The 23,849-nt window shown below is 36.0% G+C and overlaps 1 protein-coding gene across 3 annotated transcripts in view; it reads right to left on the reverse strand.

The window, feature by feature from the left end:
- DopEcR (G-protein coupled receptor DopEcR) overlaps nt 1–23,849 on the reverse strand; it is a 972,001-nt gene that overhangs the window by 158,805 nt on the left and 789,347 nt on the right. For all 3 annotated transcript variants that reach the window (XR_011336610.1, XM_069849106.1, XM_069849105.1), the window contains one exon: nt 15,978–16,364. Coding sequence is in view for 2 of the 3 variants with exons in the window: in XM_069849106.1 (XP_069705207.1) it covers nt 15,978–16,125 (148 nt within the window). In the remaining variant the exon portion in view is untranslated. The remainder of the gene's footprint in view (nt 1–15,977; nt 16,365–23,849) is intronic.

Raw genomic sequence — 23,849 nt, forward strand, 5'->3', positions numbered from 1 at the left:
CCAGTATAAAATACAATAAAATTTATGTTATTTTTCTTCGACGTAGAAACAAGTGTATTTTACGGGCACTGCGGAACCTGAAGTGCTCCCTTCCATTCTACCCTCGTGACCCATCCGTCTATACGCTGTACTTGCTTTGAATCTGTCATTCCAACAACATTCATTGTGTGCTCGTGTAAACATTGCCCGCATGTTGGACGTTTAGAGCCACTATATAGGTGCGACAGTACATGTAACCTTCGTTTCAATTAACCATTTAGTAGTGACCAGTATACAGGTGCGACAATAATTGAAGACTAGACATAAAATAGGCTGTAAGTGCCAATATCGTTGACAATTAGCTTTTCCCAAAAGAGTATTATGTCCCTGGCTCAATCCACTAAGAAAAATGTTAAATACCATTGTCAATTCTAATAGTTATAGTATTAAATTTAAAAAGTTACGTATGGATTTTATGAAAATTGAAAAATTGTAATTTAAATTTATATATTCTTATTGCGTAGTAGACATAAGACAAATTGTATTAGGTATATACTTATTAATTTCAATTCAAGAATCCGCCTCTGAGCACGAGTTCTCGTCTTTCAGGGGTGAGCTAAAGTTTTTCTGTTTATTATATTTTATGTAACAATTATTAGCAAAATAAATAAATGAACGAACGGACAAACAGACAGGTAAACAGACAGACAAACATACAAACAGACAGACTAGCAGACGGACAGACAGACAGACAGACAGACAGACAGAAAAACAGACCAATAAACAAACGAATAAATGAATAAATGAATAAATAAATAAATAAATAAATAAATAAACTTTATTTAGGCCGTAGCTTCTCCCATAGATGTGCAGAATCTATCGTATTACATTAACAGTCGTCGCACAAGATAGCTCTGTTTTTTTTAAGTGTGTCTCTTTGGCATTTGAAGCCTTTTTATATCTAGTCTTCAATTTTATACTTAACTTCAATTGATCATTTCTATTTTAAAGACAGTAAGCAGTTTACATTAAAAATGGTGACTAGTATACCGGTGTGACAGTAACCGTAATCTTAATTTCAATTAAGTATCTGTACATTAAAATAGTGACCTGTATACCAGTACGACAGCAACTACAAACTTAATTTCAATTAATTATTTCTACATTAAAAATAGTGACCAGTATGCCGATGCAAAGTAACTGTAACCTTAATTTCAATTAAGTATCTGTACATTAAAATAGTGACCTGTATACCAGTACGACAGCAACTACAAACTTAATTTCAATTAATTATTTCTGCATTAAAAATAGTGACCAGTATGCCGATGCAAAGTAACCGTAATCTTAATTTCAATTAAGTATCTGTACATTAAAATAGTGACCTGTATACCAGTACGACAGCAACTACAAACTTAATTTCAATTAACTATTTCTACATTAAAAATAGTGACCAGTATGCCGATGCAAAGTAACTGTAACCTTAATTTCAATTAACCATTTCAACATTGGAAACAGTAACCAGTATCCTGGTACGACAGTAACTATAACCTGAATTCCAATTAAGTATTTGTACATTAAAATGGTGACCAGTATACCAGAGCTATAGTAACTGTAGCCTTAATTCCAATTAACCATTTGTACATTAAAAGTAGTGACCAGTATACCGGTGCGACAGCAACTATAAACTTAATTTCAATTAGGGCAGCCGTGGCGAAAAGGCCATGGTGCGCCGAGCCACTGTGTAAGCTGCAACGTGCATAGCACCTATGGAGGGAGGCGGACAACCGAAGGGGAAGTTAATGTTTAGGACGTGTAACGAAGAAAGAAATGAACAAGAAAACATAGGACACATTATCACAACCTAAAATTAACTGTCTTCAGAATGTCTCTGCGACAAAGTTTCAAAATCAGGAATTATGTCACTTACTGCCAATCGCAGTTGATCACGAAGGTATTTGTCTGTCAGTCGTGATCTAAATTTGATTTTTACTATTTTCATTGTTGAAAATAATTTTTCACAAACGTAAGTTACAGCGAACATGGCTTCAACAGAGCAAGCGAAAGAACGAAGCTTCAAATATTTTTTTTTTTTCCAAAGATTTGAAAAGTTCAATATCTGTCAAGTCCTTACATCTAGCTTTCATTTAACGTCACATTGTAAATCTGTGAGTTTAAATTGAAAATCTAACCGCATTATTCGTACATCTGCTGTAAAAGAAAGGACGTATAGAGATGATAATGATAATAATAATAATAATAATAATAATAATAATAATAATAATAATAATAATAACACAACCTTTTAATGTTTCATCAGTAACATGTAGTAACTTATAATGCCGTTTTATGTTATACAACCGTTTTCCTAGTAATATTTGTGAACAAATCATACATTTAATATTTTCATCATATTGTAAGCAAAAGAATGCATCCTCCCATCCTACTTGAAACTTTCGTTTTTATAGAGGTACATGGTTTCGAGAGAGATATTGCGACGATACGCCACTCGCAGGTCACAGACAAATACAAATAGAACGGAGTTTGACTCCAGTGAGTAAGAGGGTGGGGGTTGTGTAGGAAGCGAGAGAAAAGCACTGCGAGCCACAATGTGCTCGTGAATCGCATTTTCGCCGCGGCTGAATTAGGGTAACCATTTCTACATTGAAAATAGTGACCAGTATGCCGATGCGAAGTAACTGTAACCTTAATTTCAATTAACCACTTCAACATTGGAAATAGTGGCTACTATACCGGGGCGATAGTAATTATAACCATAATTTCAATTAATCATTTCTGCATTGGAAATAGTAACCAGTATACAGGTGCAAATGTAATTTTCAATATGCGCCAAAAATGTTAACTTAACAAAATTCCATAAATAATTAAGTATTTTTTATTTAATTACCTTATCATCAAAGAAACCGAAACAGTATTCTGAAAACTTAGGCAAGTTCTTTTCATGACTGTCTATTTTAGCTGTACACTGCACCGTTGTCATCTAACCAGTTGCTGGGCTCTTCTTGCACACCATCAACTTCTTCTCCTTTTCAATAATGCTCGTTTTCAAGATGTCATACCATTTAAACACGTTATCCTCTCTTCATTCTTTTCCATAAATAATCTCCAGAAGTTTGTTGACATTCTTCTGTTTAGCTGGTGTTATGATATTAACTTCAATTTTGCACTGCTCTAAATTCCTTATCTTCATTTGTAGACTTGTTCATGTCTCTGTTTTTCGAATTCAAAACAAACGTTTTGCAAGCTCCTTATATTTAAAGATATTATTTTTTTTGTTCCTCATCACCAAAGCTCGGAACTTGGGGACTTGTGTGTCGTGTGCATGAGTAAGGTTACAGGTACAACGTACACAAAGCTCACCCTGCAAGTGCTCAGGGACAGTCGTGTGTACTAAGTGGTGGCCACATCGAATGACATGAAGACGGACGAGGAAACTGTCGTGTCGAAGCCAATGACATTCAGATAATTAATTAGAGGTAAACGGTTTGTTTGAAAATAAGAAAATACGTATTATTCGAATGGGTATTGTATACGTTTGAAAATATATTTTTTAAAATTTAGGTACAGAATTTCGTGGAGGAATTCTGAGGAGATACATTATTTTCTTCGAATGGAGAGTTTATATTTTGTAACTTGTGCCAAACACAAACTAGAGATTATAAACGGGCATTCATTGAAATACATTGCAGTCCCTTAAATCGGTGGAAAATATGTCCATAGACATGGATCAAGTCGTAGTGGAACCTTCCCTAGTAGTGACATAGAAATTGAAAACTATTTTCGAAACAAATTTAGGATACTTATCTTTCTCAGATACGAGATCAGCTAGCAACTACTGAAAATCGAACAGGAAACAGTGACAGTGAAAACATTCAATACTTTATTTCGGCCTAAGACTTTATAATACAATTACAAACCATTTTCCAAATTTGAAATTTTTTAAAATTGAAGCTTTTAAAAAATAAATTTGTAAAATTATCTACGATATAATATAATATCAACAAATGTATTTTTTTTACCTCTTATTTCTGTCTACTATATTCTTCTTTTTATTGAATATCACTGGCTTCTGTCGGATTGTCAATTTATATTAAATGTGTATTTTTCTCTCTTTTTCTCTTTCTTCTTTATTCTTCCTCTTGTGTTGTATTTATTGGTTTGAATTAAGTTACTTACTGTATTTAGTAAACTGTCCTTGTAAATTTTATGTTATATTATTGACTAAGACCACACCGTACACGAGCCTGGCTCTTACGGTAGTGGCTAGAAACATTTTTGTTTTATAAATGTAATTTGTATTAAGTAGGTAGCTAGTTAAAATAAATAAAATTAAAAAATTAATTTTGCTCCTGTCACTTCATGTGACGTGGAAATAAGTTTCTTTCGTTTCAAATCATGTTTAACTAACAGACGAAGAAGGTATGGGTTCGAAAAATATTCGAATGTATGTAGTCATACACTGTAATAAACTATACAGAGCAGAACTGTAAATTTGATATATTTTGCATGTTTATTTATATATATGCTATAAAATTACGTGTTTCAACCTACAATAATATTATCATTATGTTGTTCCAGCCAGGAACCACTTTTATAGCAGACCTTACAGTACCTCTGTGCTGGAAGCGGGAGTTTGTTGACATTGAAGTCCGGTCGCTTAGCCACGTTCAAAGACACAAGTCCCCAAGTTCCGAGCTTTGCTCATCACTATACTGTCATGTTTTATGTTGACTCTTTTGGCCAGAAATGCCTTCACAACTTTTATAGCAATCCTATTTTGAAAACCTCGTTAAGACGCGCTCACTTATTACGCTCTCTCGTGTAATAGGCTTTTTTTTTCTGTCCGGCCCTGCACATTTCATATATAACACTTTTATAAAATACCCCGTTTTTTGCGCTCAAGTCCCGCATAATACGCTATTTTTGTGTAATATTTTCGATGTAATTTTCAGCAATGTACTGTAACAGCAATGAAACATTTTGGCCATTGAACTCACTAATGCCATTAACTTGAAAAAGTGCTGGTATTCGACCCTTACCTGCGCACTTAAACCTTCATAATGTACAATATCCCAACCTCTTGTTACGCTGTCTTTTTCGACTCTTTCCCTGCGCGCTTAAAGCTTACATACAGTTACAATACCCCACCCACTCTCTCAAACAATATTCCTCACTCGGTCGTAATAAAATTCTGAAAATTAGTAGTGTATTGAAGTATCTGTGAGTGTGATTACAATGAGTGTTAAACGAAAAGAGCTTTCTATGTCGGAAAAATTGGAAATCTTACGAAAGTATGATGAAAACAGTTGACCTACTCTTAATCAGAAAAAAACTCTCTGATTCATTAGGAATCCCATCATCGACATTAAGGACGATAATAAAAAATCACGACTCAATCACTGCAGCTGCGACGTCGGGAAGATGTAAGCATAGGAAACTGAAGTGTGGTAAACAGGAATTGGAGAATACGCACACGGCAAACAACTATAAATTACTTTTTTCGAAAGAATTAAGTACAGCGCATATTGTGAATGTCTTTGATGTACAGTACAATAATTACATAATGGAGTAATACCACAGTCTAATATATACAGTTACGAAGCTCAATACGTAGGAATATGCATCCATAGATAGTTGCTAACCACTAGGATCGCTACTATCGCCTCATCACTTACAATGTGAAACAGTACCGGCACAGTCTATTGCTCCTAGTAGACTCATCAACTCAAGCTTCGTGACTGTATATACTAGACTGTGGTAATACTGTATTACCTTTCATTTCAATAAAGAAAAATGCTAATAGATACTCGGTCTTACTAATAAAAACTCTGTATGCAGACGTTTAACTCTCTTATACTTATACAATAAGTAGCTCGTTTGTAAGTAGTGTGTGAATTCCTTACTAATAATCACTACATAGGCTACGTCGTGTATAACAGTACAACTGTTACACAGCTACGTCATAGTATCGTCATTACTTCGTTACGAAAGGCAATAGAATATCCCTATTGCATCCGGTAGAGCGCTCTAGTGTGGAGTGTCAAGTATCGGTAGTACAACTGGCTCTGATCGATTACCACGCTATATTTTGGTCAAAGAGTACAAGCTACAGCAATATTATTCTAATTATTCTGTGCTCTTTGGTTTGTTCTTCTGTGGTTATAAGGCAACCATCATCATGAAATGACAGTCGATACGAACAGCTGTTAGAGGGGCGGCCATTTTTTCTCTATATACAACGCTTAAACGAGGAGTTCTGTTTATATAACTACTGCAAAGCAATTCCCATTGTATAGTTACAGACTGTTTATACTTCCATCGCTTATGCATGGTTTATTAGTAACGTTTTCTGTCTCAACTCTGCAGAAGTCTCGTGTTAAAAATATACACGGTTTATTAGTAAGACCGACTGTATATAAGTCAAAATTAGTATACCCGCCTAATACGCGGTTTAAACGCAGTCCCTTGAACAGCATCCTATCGGGGTTTTACTGCAGTAGTTTCGTATTATACAGTCTCTGTATTATACAGTACAGTTTTTCCTTTGTACTGTAATATCACCTACTGATTTATAAATTTAATTTACAAGAAGTCGTTTTTCATCTATTTCTCAAAACGGCAGACAACCCTATCAATCAGGAGGAGACTGTGTCTTCTGTTGTCTGACACTGCTCAAACAAGGTCTTTTTATATATTTGTTTACCTAAAGACAAAGATAAATCCAAATTTTTAAATGTTGTGAATTCTCCGTGTACTTCTATTGTAATAAAGCAACTCAATCTCACGCATATTTCTAGCATCACATGTTATAAGTAATATATTCTGTATTTCTGGCGTTAGTTAAAATACCACGGTACAGAAGCAAGTTGAAGGAATCAATACAGCCTCCCAGTTAGTATCTGGTAAACAGAAGGCTTCGGCACCGAAATCTCAAGCGTCGCAGAATTTTCGAGCCAAGGAATATAGAAGACGCGGTGTGTTTTACTTTCATCTTTACAAGAATTGCATTACGTGTGAGAGTGTGTGATCTCGGTGCTTAAATGTGTAATTTGCTTCACGAAAACAGCGCACAAGCTCGAAGCGTCGAGACGGTTAATTAAATCCCTCAATTTACTGCGCACAAGGAATTTTACCCGCAGTCACTACAGGTGAAAGAATTTCTTATGTCGTAAGAAAGCGGCAGCTGAATTTAAGGAAGAACCGTAATAACTGGCAACGCGTTATTAAATTCCCAGAAATATGTTACGTGCTGCCTAAACCGTCGTAAGATACATTCAGTAATGCGAGTAGGTTCTTCATAACCTACGACTGTTTTTCCTTACTTTTGCCTGTACTGAATTTTTATCATGTACATTAAAGAGAACTAGAAATAAATTTCTACAGTATTTAGTGAAATTCCAAATGAAAATTAAACAATAAATTCCATCTCTTCTTCGTCCAACAGTGCATATATATACTGTGGAATCCCGGCCACTAACTCAATTGAGTGCGCTCCTTGTATAATGGTAGTTGACTTAATATAAAAGTCAACATATATGTCGAACATGGAGTAAAGCCACAAAGGAACAAAAAAACTAGAGGAGGGGGATTGGATCCAATGCTGAGGATTGAACTTCGGCGTAGCTGAGTGGTTAGAGCGCTTGGTACGTAGAACCAAGGACCCGGGTTCGAATTTTTCTCCTCTAAAAACTTGGACTCTCACTTTGAGAGAGGAACAGAGATTATGGATCTTTGAGAATATGGTGTTAGGAAAATATTTGGGGCTAAGAGGAATGAAGTTACAGTAGAATGGAGAAAGTTACACAACGCAGAACTGCACGCATTGTATTCTTCACCCGACATAATTAGGAACATTAAATCCAGACGTTTGAGATGGGCAGGAATTGTAGCACGTATGGGTGAATCCAGAAATACATATAGAGTATTAGTTGGGAGGTCTGAGGGAAAAAGACCTTTGGGGAGGCCGAGACATAGATGGGAGGATAATATTGAAATGGATTTGAGGGAGGTGGGATATGATGATAGAGGCTGGATTAATTTGCACAGGATAGGGACCGATGGCGGGCTTATGTGAGGGCGGCAATGAACCTGCGGGTTCCTTAAAAGCCAGTAAGTAAGTAAGTAAGTAATAGCCATTGTTACAGTAACAGACAAATTCTATAGGACTAAAAATTAATCTTTGCGTGTCTTGTGCTTGCGCAATGAATAGCTCGTTTATAAGTCGTATGTAAATTCCTTACTAAAGATCACTACATACGTCGTGTATAACAGTACAACTATTACATATCTACTGTACGTCATAGTTGCGTCATTACTTCATTACGAAAGGTAACAGAATAATTGAGATTCTCTATTGCATCCGATAGTGAGCGCTAGTGTGCCGCGCTAAGTATCGATAGTACAACTGGGCCTGATCGATTACCTCGCTATATTTTGATCAAAGAGTACAGATACAGCAATATTATTCTAATTATTCTGTGCTCTTTGGTTTGTTCTTCTCTGGTTACACAAGGCAACCATCATCATAAAACGACAATCGATACGAATAGCTGTTAGAGGGGCGGCCATTTTTTCTCTATATTCAACGCTTAAACAAGGGTTTTCGTGTATATAAATACTGCAAAGCAATTCTCATATACCTAGTATACTTACAGCCTGTTTATACATCCATCGCTTATGCATGGTTTATTAATAACGTTTTCTGTCCCACCTGTGCGTAAGTCTGGTACAAAAACTATACACGGTTTATTAGTAAGATCGTTAGAGTGAAGTGTTCCTGTGGATGGCAACGTCGTCTTTCAGAGGTGTGGCAACGGGTACGTGATACTGGAGGAGATTACTTTTAAGAACTGAGAATATGTCGATTGTGAATAAATAAGTACTTGTTCTTAAAGTGTTGCGGGTAATTTTCCCATATAAAATGAATAGAATCTCATTATAATTCACGAAAAGCTCTCAATATGTTGTGTAGATAAATAGTTAATACTTCCAATAGGGCTTATTTTCTAATTCCGCCATTCTCAAATTAATTTATTATCGTCCTTGCTTCTTATCGATTTAGACGAACCTCAGTTCTTAGTCGAATCGTTAAACAACACTAAATAATTAAGCAAGTCAAGTCTATTCTGAGAAGAACTCATTGCATACTTTCCTACAAAATCTTGAACATAAACATCATAAATGAGTAAACATTCGCAATTAGTGGTCATTGATTTCCTTTATTATTTTCAATAAAATACAAAAGGAACTGTATCTACTCCGAATCCTCATCGTGTTACTATCACACGCGTGAAATTTACAGTAGATGTCAAGTTCTGCATACACACATCAAAAACATCTTAACAGAGACAAGACACAAATAAGTACAATTTAACAGATGTATGCAAACTACGTATTATGCAATAATTGCAACGACTTCTACATTGGGCACTCTGGAAGATCATTTCAATCACATTACAAGGAATATATCACAGCCATAACCAAACTACACAACAATTCAATCTACTCAGAAAACATCACAAATTCCAATCACAACTACAGCAACATAGACACTGATATGAAAAATACTATACAACCAGCCAAAAAACCAGAAACTTGACACTCTAGAACAATATGAAATTTACAAACATACAAAAACACACTCCCAGCACATCCTGAACACTGAAATAAATTTCAAAACACACATGCTTTTCGACACAATCATGAACACACCTCACCACAACAGGAAATCAGAAGATAGCGAGAGACCTTCACTAAGCTTCGGACAATGAAAAATATCACTTCGAAACTACTCAGCCAGGTAATTTTCTAATATTAACACAGTAAAGAAGTTAGAAAATTAATCAGTGATTATGTAAATTTTAAAAGTGCGTATCCAACATGAAGAAATTAGCGTAATATTGGCGCACATTTTTCACAAAATCTTCCATCCCTATACTTCGTCTTACATAATTACACATATAAACTCTATGTATAGTATTTTGGTGCATTACCTCAGCAATACAAAATTACTTTTCTCTATAGAACTACATTGAAATAGCTAGCTATTATTTATTATAATTAGGATAAAGATCTGTGAGAATTTCATAGCTTTTAACTGATAGAAAATTCAAGAAATTATTTTATTTGTATTTTCTTGCCCAATTCAGTATTCTTAAATCTCCCATTGTCGTAATAAATTATAGAAGTTTTACGCAGTGTAAACAGATCTACCGATTTTACGAAGAATATTTGGACCCTCCAAGGATAGAGATGGCAACTGGAGAATAAAAACTAACAAAGAACTAAATGATTTAATACACAATCAAAATATAATAAATTTCATCAGGGCTATGAGGTTAAGTTGGTTTGGCCATGTTAAAAGAATGGGAGACCAGAGGCTAGTGAAAGATATACATAAGTGGAAACCCCTGGGAACTAGAGCAGCGGATAGACCGAAAAGCCGCTGGGAAGATGATATTGTGAATGATTTGGGGAAGCTAAGAATCAAGGATTAAATGATGGCCGTACAGAATAGAAGTTCCTGGAAAAAAATTGTTGAGAAGGCCAAAACATTCAATTTTGAAGTTGTAGTGCCTTGAGAAGAAGAAGAAAAAGAAGAAGAAGAAGAAGAAACAGATTTACCAATGAAATGATATCGGCAATATTAAAAAAAAAAGACATCGATTCAAAATTTATTCGCAAACACTGTTCAGTGTTTTATCATTTTGCTTCGTTTTTCTATATCAACAAGCCACTTCCAAGCTATTCAGTTTTCAATATTCTCATATTGAAAACTGAATAGCTTATATCTATATTATATTAAAAATTTAATAACATCAAAAGAGTTTTTGTAAAACATATTAATAGAAGACCAAAGCAAGCGATGTTAAGCGTGGCAGTCGCTTCAGAACTCAGTTTTACATCATAACCGCAACTTTGAACTCAAGAGATTACTGCATACATGTCCACTTCTTTTAATACAAATATAATTTTTGTTAAAAATATGAAATAGTAAGTCATATATTTTACATTAATTTATAAAAGTCCCTTTTATGTGTAAAGTAAAGTATGTAACTGATTCAGTCATTTGAAAGATAAAATAAATTAAAAAATATTCTTTTGAAATAAAAGGATATGCTAGGGAAAAATTCGATGAGTTCAGTTGACGATCATTTCATTTCATTCAGACTGTCAAAAATGTACAAGAATATTTATTTTAATATATTATTTAACGAAGCATGGGCAAAAAGTGGCAGCCCCACCAAGGCACTAGATAGCGGAGGACTAATAATTTATACTTCTTAAATAATTCGATTAACCGAGACAAAAGTATAAAACCGGACAGAAAGATCTGGAGTGAAGTGAAGAGCTTGGCTAGGAACCGTACGAAGTGAAGGACTTCCGTCATAGCCCAATGTTCCAGAGGGAACGATAGGAATTGAATGAATGACATGTATTACTTAACGATGATATATCAAATACTAGGTTATTTAACGCCAGTGGTACTGGTGATAGGGAGATAGTATTTGGCAAGATAAATATGAAGATTGCAGTGACATCACCTGGCTTTTATCTCACATTTGGGGAAATCCTGGGAACGAAAAAAAACCCAACCAAATAGGCTAATCAGGTATTATACGTATGCCTACTTTCAAGACTCAGGACGTTAACCGGAGAATCAGAAACAGATACAAAAATTTGTGATATTGTTAACGAATCAATTGCAGAGAAAATATGTTTGTATACTACCATTGTCTATGCTATTACATCTGATAACGTTTCCAATATAAGGAAAATGGGCGAAACTGCCTCAATACGACAAAATAATTTATTGCAGTAGCCATTTAGGTAACTTCCTTGAAAATATGTTATTTTATTTTATATTGGGTTATTTTACGACGCTGTATCAACATCTAGGTTATTTAGCGTCTGAATGAAATGAAGGTGATAATGCCAGTGAAATGAGTCCGGGGTCCAGCACCGAAAGTTACCCAGCATTTGCTCGTACTGGGTTGAGGGAAAACCCCGGAAAAAACCTCAACCAGGTAACAAAATATGTTATGAATGGCGCAAATTGTAATAAAGTAATTCAAATAAACAGATCTTGAAAGAGCTTTATTATATCAGGTTAGTGGTAGAATAAAAACTCCTTGTGGTATATAACAGATATTGATTTGAATTAGTTGTAAAGAAATATTCACCTCATTAAAATACTTAGAACAAATAACAGTAGGCTGAAAAAAGTAAAACCAGGAGTCAGAGAGATAGTATTTTATACTGGATTTATTGACGAAGTGTAGGAAAACATAAAGCTTTTGTACTTAATTTTCAGATTTAATAAATATTTCTAAAGAATTAGACAATTCAATATCATAGTTGTAGCAGTTACATCTGCACCTTTCCATCTTAATGGTAGAAGTTTAAAAGTAACGTAGAATCCAGAAAGAAAATGGTTCTTCATATTTACACATTAACTGTTACTATCTTCATGCCAAGTATTATGACGACCAACTTCTACTCTCAAGGGGACACTCGCACAAAGTAAAGTAGAAGAGTTGATCAAGTAGAAGTAAGAAGTTTTAATTAATTCTGGCAGAAGTATGAATTTGAGGCATAAGAAAAATGTTAGTGACCCAACAGTGTTTTAGGCTACGGACAAAATTCATTAGGTAACCATACTGGTCAAGTTGTTTGTCTTTAAGCTAGATAAAATATTTGCATCTTCTGCTCAAGTTGAACGTGCATTTTCAAACTATTAATATATTAATTTATTCATCCATCTATCAGAAATAGCCTTGAATTCCAAAGGCCAGCAAACTGTTACATGTATAAAAAATACACTCAAAATGGTAGATACTAACCCGGGACCTTAAGCTGAGCGCGCCAATGCTCTATCGACTGAGCTACCCAGGAACTCTACCAGACCACGTCTAAATTATTCCCTTTTTATCCACATACCTCAAGTGGGTTGACACGACGTCAGAGATCCAACATTGAGTGCACATTTTCTGTGTGTCTTAAATTTGTGGTTTTCTGTTAAGGAACAGTAATGTGTATTATACACAATCTGGCTTTCAGGTATAGCTCCCTGCAAAGCCAACTTGAGCTATACTTGAAAGCCAAATTTGTATAATAGGCCTACACTTTACTGTTCGTTAACACAAAACAACAAATTTAAGTCACACAGAAAGTGTGCACTCAATGTCGTGTCTTTGATATCTTGTCAACCCACTTGAGGTATGTGGATAAAAAGGATTTTTTTTTGTAAATTGTGGTGACAATTTATTGACGTATACATAAACAGAAGAATAGAACATATAATACAGACCAATACATCAGACTACATCAGACTATAATTACAACAATAGAAATAAAATAATACATCAATATAAAAAAAGAGGATACAATCCTATTAATAAAATTTGAGGACCGAATGAGCAGCGCTCGTGAATCGGGGTCTGATAGAGTTCTGGGTAGCTTAATCGATAGAGCGTTGGCGCGATCAGCCAAAGGTCCCGGGTTCGATGCCCGGCCCCGGAACAATTGTTCCCTTAAAATTATTCAAGTCAGCTTTACAGGGGCTATACCTGATAGTCATATTTATAAAATTCACCAAATCTTTATTGAAATTACAGTCTACGTCATAAAAAAGAACATTTTTTTTAGAGAGATGAATTTTATTGAAACAATGTTTTATGACTTTATTGAAATTTAGTTTCTTGGAGAATGGAAGATTCTGAAACAACTGTTTCACTTTTAACATTGTGAATTTTCTGTATGCTGCAGGGACAATCCGAATCATGAGTATTTGTAGTGAGTATAAACATGCCTGAGAATGTAGACTGTAGATGTTTGCTTCTTTAATAGATACGTAAATGTACTATACCACAAATAAGCTTTGGGAGACAAGTTGTGCTCTAAGTTAAGACTTCTATCACACATATCACACGCTCGGTAACTTAGTGGTTAGTGGTGGAAGGGCGAATTACATGGGGCAGTTGTTGATCTGAATTTATTATTATTGCTAGTGGGAGCAGAGTTTATGGATACTAGATCGCATTCTACAGAAAGCAGCAATCTGTTGAAACAAGATAGGAAATGTGAGCCTCGTGAAAGAAGCCCCTTGCAGGGACCACAAGCTGTGACGGGGAGACTACGTTTTAATGACGTGCCCCTGCTGGGACGACGAATTGGCCTGCGGAAAGCGATTCCTGTATAAAGTGCGCAGGTGTGTCAGCTAGGCAGCCTTCTTAGGGACGGTCACACAAATTGTTGCGGTCTTTTCAAAACGTATTTGTGTAATGACGTTATTTTATAAACATGCTTGCGATTTAACTTTTTCTGACACGGGCTTTCACTGTGCTTGCAAAATCGTTGATAATAATAACTAGACCTGAGAAATATATGCCGTTATTCTACCACTGCGCTGTGTGCGCCTCTGACTTCGAGTACGTCTCAGAGTTGGGGTCAGTTAACGCAGTGTCTTTCGTTCGTTTGAACTCACGCTTATCATCACGGTAAGTTAGTCCTCAGCATTTGGGTGGTTGAAAGCCACTCCTTTGACTTGGAAACACAACTATCTGCTAAAGAAAAATTTACATTTCCTTACAAACATTTTCCATGCGAATATTTTCAAAATTTGTAACACACTATCTTCAGTAATACGTATTTACGGTATATTGCATTTACGAAAACATTGTTTCAGTACCTGCAAGGCTACTAAATAAATAGATCTATATCTGAAAATTTCACTTTTCTATAAAAAAAAAGTTTAGAAAATATTTCCTTTGAATAAAAAGAAAACAAACTTGTGAAAAATGAGCATTACAATTAAAGCATACATTCTTATAATGCACTTATACTTCTCAAACAAATCTAAAAATTAACACAGATATAGTTGTAATAAGTTTTCTTCCCTTTATCTATTGAATCAGTGCTGGCCATCCCTGTATAACTCGACCCATCTGCATATACAGTGAAACTTCCCAATAGCGGACACTGCCGGGGAAAAATTGAATGTCCGTTATTGAGAAGTGTCCGCTATTTAGAAAATCGTTATTATGTATACAATATATTAAAATTTCTCATACATATTCAACATTATATTTTACAGTACAATAGACAGTGAGATTGTTTACAGTATTCATCCAGAGAGAAATCGTACCAGTAAATATTTCGTAAATGAAATAAACATCACTAACCTGAGTTTTTCCCACATTAAACTTTGTTACCAGCTCACGAACACTTAATTTCTCCTTCTCACTATGCTTTACAATATCCACTTTCTTTTTTAGTGACGAACGTTTACGTTTTTGTGACATTTTTAATGTGACTGTACTTGCGAACACTCAACTTGACAAACTAAGAAAGTACGGACTGCTCACGTACAGTATCACAACTAACAACTGTGCTGCTTACCTTCAATAAAGTACAAGAACATTCAAATGCACGATAATGATTGTTGCAAAGAATTCCGTTTAATTTACTACCGTCTTTTTCTTTTTTTTCTTTCACGCTGTCCGTTATTTGGAAGTTTTAATTGTTGTTGGGAGATACATTTCAGTGTCCGCGTCCGTTATTGAGAATGTCCGCAATTTGGAAGAATTTTATCATAAGGGCCAATGTTATTTTGCAGAGAAATTTTAAAATGTCAGCTACTGAGAGGAGTCTGCTATTGGGAGTGTCCGTTAAGGGAAGTTTCACTATGCTACCTCTTTCGTCTGTCTCTTTCCTTTCCGCTATAAAGCGCTCAGGTTCTCCTGAGCGCGCGCTTGCGCCTATGGGCATCAATTGACATGACTGACCTACCAGGTCACTGTTAATGGAATTCCTGACACTGGCCAACTAATCAGCGTGTAGCAGTACAAGTAAGAGAAAATGAAATGTTGCGTCGTTTTACTTTGCAAATCAGTACTGTTAGAGGCACCATTTTTGAGTAAGTTGACAAAGCATTTCAATATTAAATTGAGATAGGTATGTTTCAGATTGATAGTACTCACCGCGATAGTTGAGGAAGGTAGCTATGATGAGGACATTGGTCAAGATGATGGCTACCCCCATGATGAAAATGATACCCGCTTGCGTTAAAGTCTCCAGGGTGAAGAATATTTGTGCTGCGTGGTGGTCGTGATCACTGACGATGATCATAGGATGGGCGCCATCCTGATGTTGGGGAGCGAGGTGGAGTGTAGGAGCAGGTAAGGCGGGCAGCGGGTGCGGTGCCCGGGGGCCATATTGGATTCATGTTGGTGCTGTCATGGCGGAGTGCTGCAGTAACGGGGCGAGTCCTCTCAACTCCCCGTCCCCAGCACCCGACCATCGCCAGCAGATCCGAGAGCCAGCCCGCCCGCTATCACCGACGCCTTTCGTCCCGACGCCTCATGGAGCTGAAACACAAACCATAACATATGGTGGCCATGCTCGTTATCTTGGTCATGCTATGAATTATGTGACCTAACCTCAGAGTCGATGTAACTAACGAAACGAATTATAAAATATACAATAAAGCGCAACACAAGCAAGAAAGAGGACATAACAAATGAGGCGCTCTAAATAGTTGTTATTTTTTAATGCCAGGCGTTTGACAATAAAGACATTTGACCTCTTGCACTCCAGTATTTTTCAAAGATATTATCATGGTCAGCCACTGAAGCACAGATTTTGAGGTGTTCCGAATCCATTTCTTGGTTTGAGTTGCACAGTGGGCAATTAGGGGACTGATATATTCCAATTCTATGCAGGTGTTTGGCCAAACAATCATGGCCTGTTGCCAATCTAAATGCAGCTACAGACGATTTTCTCGTGGTAAATCGGGAATTAACTGTGGATTATGATGCAGAGAGTTCCATTTTTTCCCTTGAGATTGTGTTATCAAATTTTGCTTGTTGAAGTCTAAGAACTGAGATTTAATAAATCTTTTCACAGAGTAATACGTAGAATTAGTAACAGGTCTGTAAGTAGCAGTGCTGCCCTTCTTTGCTAAAGAATTCCGTTTAATTTACTACCGTCTTTTTCTTTTTTTTCTTTCACGCTGTCCGTTATTTGAAAGTTTTAATTGTTGTTGGAAGATACATTTCAGTGTCCGCGTCCGTTATTGAGAATGTCCGCTATTTGGAAGAATTTTATCATAAGGGCCAATGTTATTTTGCAGGGGAATTTTAAAATGTCCGCTACTGAGAGGAGTCCGCTATTAGGAGTGTCCGTTAAGGGAAGTTTCACTGTACTACCTCTTTCGTCTGTCTCTTTCCTTTCCGCTGTAAAGCGCTCAGGCTCTCCTGAGCTCTAAAGCGCGCGCTTGCGCCTATGGGCATCTCGTTTCCCAGGATGCCTACAATTCTTTTATTGAGTGATATTAATTGAGAGAGCATTTTAGTTATTTCTGCTGTTTGAGATTAAGGTGTGTGTTTAGAGACTATTGATAGAATAGCTGCTTTGGAGTCTGACAATATAACTGCATTCTTAAATTTATTGATGTGCGCTCTAAATAGTACAAGTGGTACAAGTCCAAAAAATAATAAAAAATTGCTAACTTAAGACAACCTACTACAGCGTAAGATCTTTCTAAATGAATAATAAATGAATCTATTATATTATAATGCTTTGGCAATGGATGGTAGCACTCTGCCAGAACACTTAAACAGATTGCCATTTTTTGTCAGAAGACAAGTGAAGCAAGCCCACCTCACTGAGTAACCTGTACTATTTACTTTACGGTTTGTTATTTTGTTAGTAATTACTATTACTTTCATTTGTGCAAAGAACTGAAAAATTATTTGAATCAAACTAAATGGATATATTAGTTAAGAGTTGTCGGTACCTGATGCAACTGAAAGCACGCGAGATAGCCTGCTGAAAACGAAAAGAAAGAAAAAAGTTGAGTAATTTGTTATGTATTAGTTACGTTATGCTTATGTCATAACTAGGGCCGTGACATCGGTATATTTGTATTAGTTTGAGGTCGATTGAAGAGGAACACACGACGCCGGACGCGTTTCAAGTACAGACAGCGGAAGCGAATCTGACACACGCCTAAGCAAGCACTTTCCGTGTTTAGTATACTATTATTGCGTATTATAAAATCAAGACAATACAATCATTGTGTATGTAAGGATAAGAGGAGTCATACAAATGTTTGACGTAAACGATGCAGCTTCCATAAGTAATGCTCAAACTCTTCTTGGTGACTCGAATATTAAAGAACATTGTGAATATATTTAATCTAATTTTGAATTTATCCCCTCTACAATCGAACACCTCGGAAAGACTGGTGTGAAATTGGTGGAGCAAATTTCGATAGTAAATAATCTCATCTCAAAAATAAATGATCTGCAAAATGATATAAGCAAAAAGGTGTGTGCAAAAATGAACACAGTAATACAAAAAAACAGGTGGTTTCAATTCATTGTGCAAAATTGCAAGATTTTTGTCAGATGACAAGTGTGATTATCAACGTGATGTGGAAATGGATGGTGTGAAGTATCTTACATATGTGCCCTTGGTTTCAGCCGGTGTTAAACGCAGTTTTCCAGCATGCAAGGTTGTACTAGCCGACACTCTGGGGTCATTTTCATTTGAAACTTTGAAAATGAATGTTGTTGTTTATTGCAGCACGATCCGAAATGAGGCAAACAACATGCAAGAAAAGTAAGGCACGGAATAGATGTGATAAATAAATTAATGTAACAGCTAAATATAGGGAAAGCAAAATTGTACGCCAGATAAGTTTTCGGCTTTCTAAAACTGTAATGCAAAACTCTAAATATAAAAAACATTTTCAGACTTACTCGTATGTTTTACCACATTTGTGACAATTTAAGTATTATTTCCAACATTTATTCTCAACCTCACCAGCATTTTAGATCTTTCCGATATTAACTCTTATATACAATGATTGCATTGTCTTGATTTTATAATGCGCAATAATCGTATACAAAACACGGAATGTGCTTGCTTAGGCGTGTGTCAAATTCGCTTTCGCTGCCTGTGCTTGAAACACGTCGACTACATTATGTTCACCTTCAATAGACCTCAAACTAATACAAATATACCGATATCACGGCCCTAGTTATATCTAGACATAGGAATTTACTCACAGAGACTACAAGGCATAGAGTGTTCGTTGTTGAAAAAGAGAGTGAGCGAAGCTAGCAATGCAGGTGCATGGGTACCTGTTAGAGAACTCTATCGTGGTATGAAAGCAGGGTGAGGTTGTTGCAGCTTTATGTGGTTAACCAATCAATTCCTGCGATACATAATACATTTCAGTTGTAACCTGGCCATACTTCAGGCTTCACGTCATACATGACGCAACGGCAATATAAGCACAACTACCTAATATCCTCATGTTGTGGTATAAATTCCTACCTTTAGTTATAACTGTGTTTAATCTTGTTTTAAGTAACTCTTCAAGTGACAAGCGATTGTTCTTATTTGTGTAGATATATGATCATTAAAACTACAATTAAAGGTTCCAAAAGTGTACTATTTACACAGTGAATTAAAGAAAATAATTTTATTAGATCATATGGGGATGTCGTATTCTGCGATTGTTGCAGTAAAGAGATAGCTAAGCACTGCTATTCTGTTTCCGAATAATATTTTCTATGACAATTATTCTTTGTAAAACATTACCAAACTTCTTTAAAATAAACTGGACAGGGTCATAAACGCGAATTCGGACTATGGATTCTTTTGTGGCGAAAACTTGAATGAAGAATTTTATCCGACACTGTCACAAATATATTAATTCAAATTTGCACCCATAATTTCTTTCAATGTAGAGAGGTCATGCTCTTCCTACAAAAACATATTGACTGACAAACATAGGAACCTCACAGAAACCAATTTAGAAATGTTGTTAGATGCAAAAAAAAAAAAAAAAAAAAAAAAAAAAAAAAAAAAAAAAAAAAAAGTGAAATAAGAAATTTGGAACAAAAATAAAAGTGCTTATTTTAATGTATTTTTCGCTTAATCGTGCATGTTTTACAGTTTGATAGTGCATGAATGCATCCACATTTTGGGATATTATAGTGCATGAAATTCTCGTCTCTAGTCATAACATAACTGCGGACAATGGAATGCAGCTAGCACTAAAGTTAAAAAAACAGACGCGACATAGGCCTATAGGCTATTCTATAATGATTTAAAAGCGTTTATATTACTTACATTCAAATAGCAGTGACGAAAAAATTTAACTTCAATTGAATCTAGTCTCATAAGAAAAACGATTTAAAAGTTATATTCCTCTAGTTACACAGAATCGTAACAAAACTAACATTCTTAAAATTGTGGACTCTCGAGTTACAGATACTACATTTCTATCGGAGACTTAATGATACACTCGAAGATTATTTGGGATAACTAGAGACCCATCTTGTCACAATTACTTCGTTCGCCGTAGTAGGGAAATAACCCGAAAAATCTTTACTTGGACGTTTAATACTGCCAATTTCTTAGAGTCAAGACAAAAACAGCACTGTCCGTCTTCGTGAGAACAAGATACATCACTCCGCACGGAATAGAGTAGCACCAATAAACCGAATACTGCACTGATCAGAGCGTAGCACTAAATACCAGAGTGTGGCATGCCGTGAATGTAGGCGCGTGCTCAATTGGGGTGGAGGGTGAGGGGTGGGTAGTGTTAGTAGGAGAGGGAGAAGGGGTGGACAGGTAACGTCAAGTCATATGGCCGTGTTAACAGGGAAATAAACAGTTGAAAATGAACTCTTGCATGTTACCAAGACACTGAACGGAATTATCGACCGTTGTATACAGCATTATACTTCCGAACCTAACGTACGGATTGAAGTTTGAAAGGAAATCCGGGATATTAATACGAAATTGACTTTTGTATGCATGTAACATTTGACATCTTCCTGCTGCCAATAGCGAAGTCGTTGTGATATTCTACTGAGACTCTTCCTTGCAATGTTTACATACTTTACTTTCAATTAGTTTTCTTGATTTTCCCTTCTAGCATTTGGACATCATTTCAAAGTTCTTCATAAAAATCTATGTTTTGCATTCTCCATACAGGGTGTTTAAAAAATACGGGGCATAATTTCAGGTATGTATTTCCCACATGTAGACAATCAAAATAGTTCATTACAACATGTGTCCGGAAATGCTTCATTTCCGAGTTATGGCCTTCACAACATTGAAATTCACCGGAACGTTTTTCTTTCCGCAGGTCGTTGTGATTACAGAAGATGTTCAAAATGTCCACCTCCTGCTTGAATACAGACCTCACATCGATGTCTCATTGACCTGCGAACACGATCCCAAACTCCAGGAGTATTGCGTATGTCCTCAGAACATGCCACAATTCGATTCCGAAGGGATTCCAAATCAGGCACCGGAGACGAATAAACCAATGATTTTAAATGGCCCCCACAAGTAGAAATCGAGAGGGTTCAGATCAGGTGAGCGTGGAGGCCAAGCAATTGGGCCACCTCTACCTATCCATCGATCAGGAAACCTTTGATCCAAGTACCTACACAACACTGAATGTAACCTTCGCCTCGGAATGAACTGTCAGAGTGCCCTCTTAATGTCTCCTTTGATGGCAACGACCTGCGGAAAGAAAAACGTTCCGGTGAATTTCAATGTTGTGAAGGCCATAACTCGGAAATAAAGCATTTCCGGACACATGTTGTAATGAACTATTTTGATTGTCTACATACCTGAAATTATGCCCCGTATTTTTGAAACACCCTGTATTTGTCTGTGCCGAACGAATTGCTTTGTATGATTTTTTTATGGTATGGTATGGTTTATTCTCACTCTAACCTTCGGTCCTGCTGGTCCTTCACATTATAGTATTCGGGGCAACAGTCCCGTTCACATAGACTACTATTTACAACTTGTACACTACCCGATGTTAATGACCGACACCTCTTCATCATTTAATGTTTATCCACTATGTCTTTTATGTTCGTTCACCATACTTCCTATATTTCTGCGTTTATTAACGATTCCTTCTTTCCTTCTAATCCTACCTTCTACTATTTCCTATTCCTAATAACAACATAACAATTACTTTATCTACTCCGCATTCTCACATTTACAATTACACTTCAATCATTTACTGTACTTACTATAGTCTTAAGTAGGCCTACCCTCTATTATTTGCTTTACATCTATCTATATTACTTCTTTCTTTGTCCTACTGATACCTATCTAGTCTAGTCCTACTTTTAGCGCCTCTACTCTTCCTATCTTTACAGTACGTCCTACTCATTCCTACTAATTAAATAAACTCATCATGACCCTTCTCCTCATACTTAAACACTATTCATCCATATTCACTGCACCCTTATTTTCCTTCATTCCACTGACACACGATTTCCTTAGATCATACATGGGCAGAATTTTCGGTTACGTGAGGCACTCGATTTGAAATAGTTTGTTTACTAGGAGAGGAGACTGCAGAGTAGGATGAGAAAAATAAACTGCTGTGACCTGCGTCACCATATCGTAATCGCTAAGGCGGTCAGTGGCGAATTATTAGGAAAGTGCTTGGTTAACGTGAGAGATTTGAAAACTTTTATTCAATTTCGCAAATTAATTCGACAGCTTTAATCATAAACCTCTTTACTGTTTCTCCGTAGCTGAATTGATTTAAATCGCAGGCGAGAAATTGCGTAACTAAGCAATAATATTCCATCACGTTGTCTATGTTTATTTTCTTGAATATTCTGGCGTTTCTCAAGATTACTTAATAGATTTGCACGTTCTCGACCTAAAATAATTTCAGAAAATCATATTTCGTTTTCTACGCACATTTGATATTTTTTATATAAATTTATTTTGGAAATAATATTACAAACATCATTTAATTCCTCGTAGGCTACCTTTTAATGCGGCGTGTTTAAGATATAATGTCGTATTTAGTATACTATGCAAATGTTATCATAAATTTTCTTCGGAATAGTACGAAAAATAACATTTAATTTGTCGTACCTTCTAATTCAGCATGTTCTTTATGATATAAGGACTAATGTCGTTGTATATTAAATTTAGTAATGCCTAATAGGATTTTCGAGCATAGCATACATCGTATGTTCTCCCCTTCTAAACAGCAAAAAAATTCTTCCTCCCATTTCTCATGAAATAATCGTTTTCTAACGCGTACACACTGCTTTGATAATGCCATTATGCCACCACTGATATTGCTTATGAAACTGATATAGAACCTGCCCACGCCTGAGGGAGGAACGGGGACTGTGAAGATGATGTCACTCAGAGCGATAAGCTCTGTGAAGGTCAGTGAGGCACGATGCCCATCTCTGCTATAGGCGGTCACGAGTAGCAGAATTCTCTTATCGTGTGGTCAACATAGAGCAATGACTAATATAAATATTACATTATTAAGCAATGTGACTCACTTCCGACAATGACTGAGGGAATTTATTGTCCTGTTGTAGGTCAATTGCGCTGTTAACAGTGTTTATACAAAACAATTCCCTAGCTCTTAGAGTAAACACTGTCATGTTGCTCTTACTCACAACAGCAGACGATCCCTTATCTCATGGATAAGGCTTGACTGAATACTGCGGGCCACGGCAATTGGTACAAAAAATAAAAGTGAGGTATAAAACCCGAAACATGTAAATCTGATATCATATTGGTACCGTAACGGAAACAAAGGAATACAACATGAGCAACAAAATATAATACACGACCCTCGTCTATGAGGTCCGAAGTTTGTTAACCGGGCCACAAAAAATGACCGAAATGGCTTTGGTTTTAATTGATTTTCGAGTGATAAAACGAACATGCCACAACTCTATACTTAATACTCATATTTTCATATATAATTACTATTTACTGACATATGTCACGTGAATTCTCTATTGTTTTCGTGATAGGAA

Source organism: Periplaneta americana, chromosome 16 (assembly GCF_040183065.1).
Source record: "Periplaneta americana isolate PAMFEO1 chromosome 16, P.americana_PAMFEO1_priV1, whole genome shotgun sequence".
Classification (NCBI taxonomy): domain Eukaryota; kingdom Metazoa; phylum Arthropoda; class Insecta; order Blattodea; family Blattidae; genus Periplaneta; species Periplaneta americana.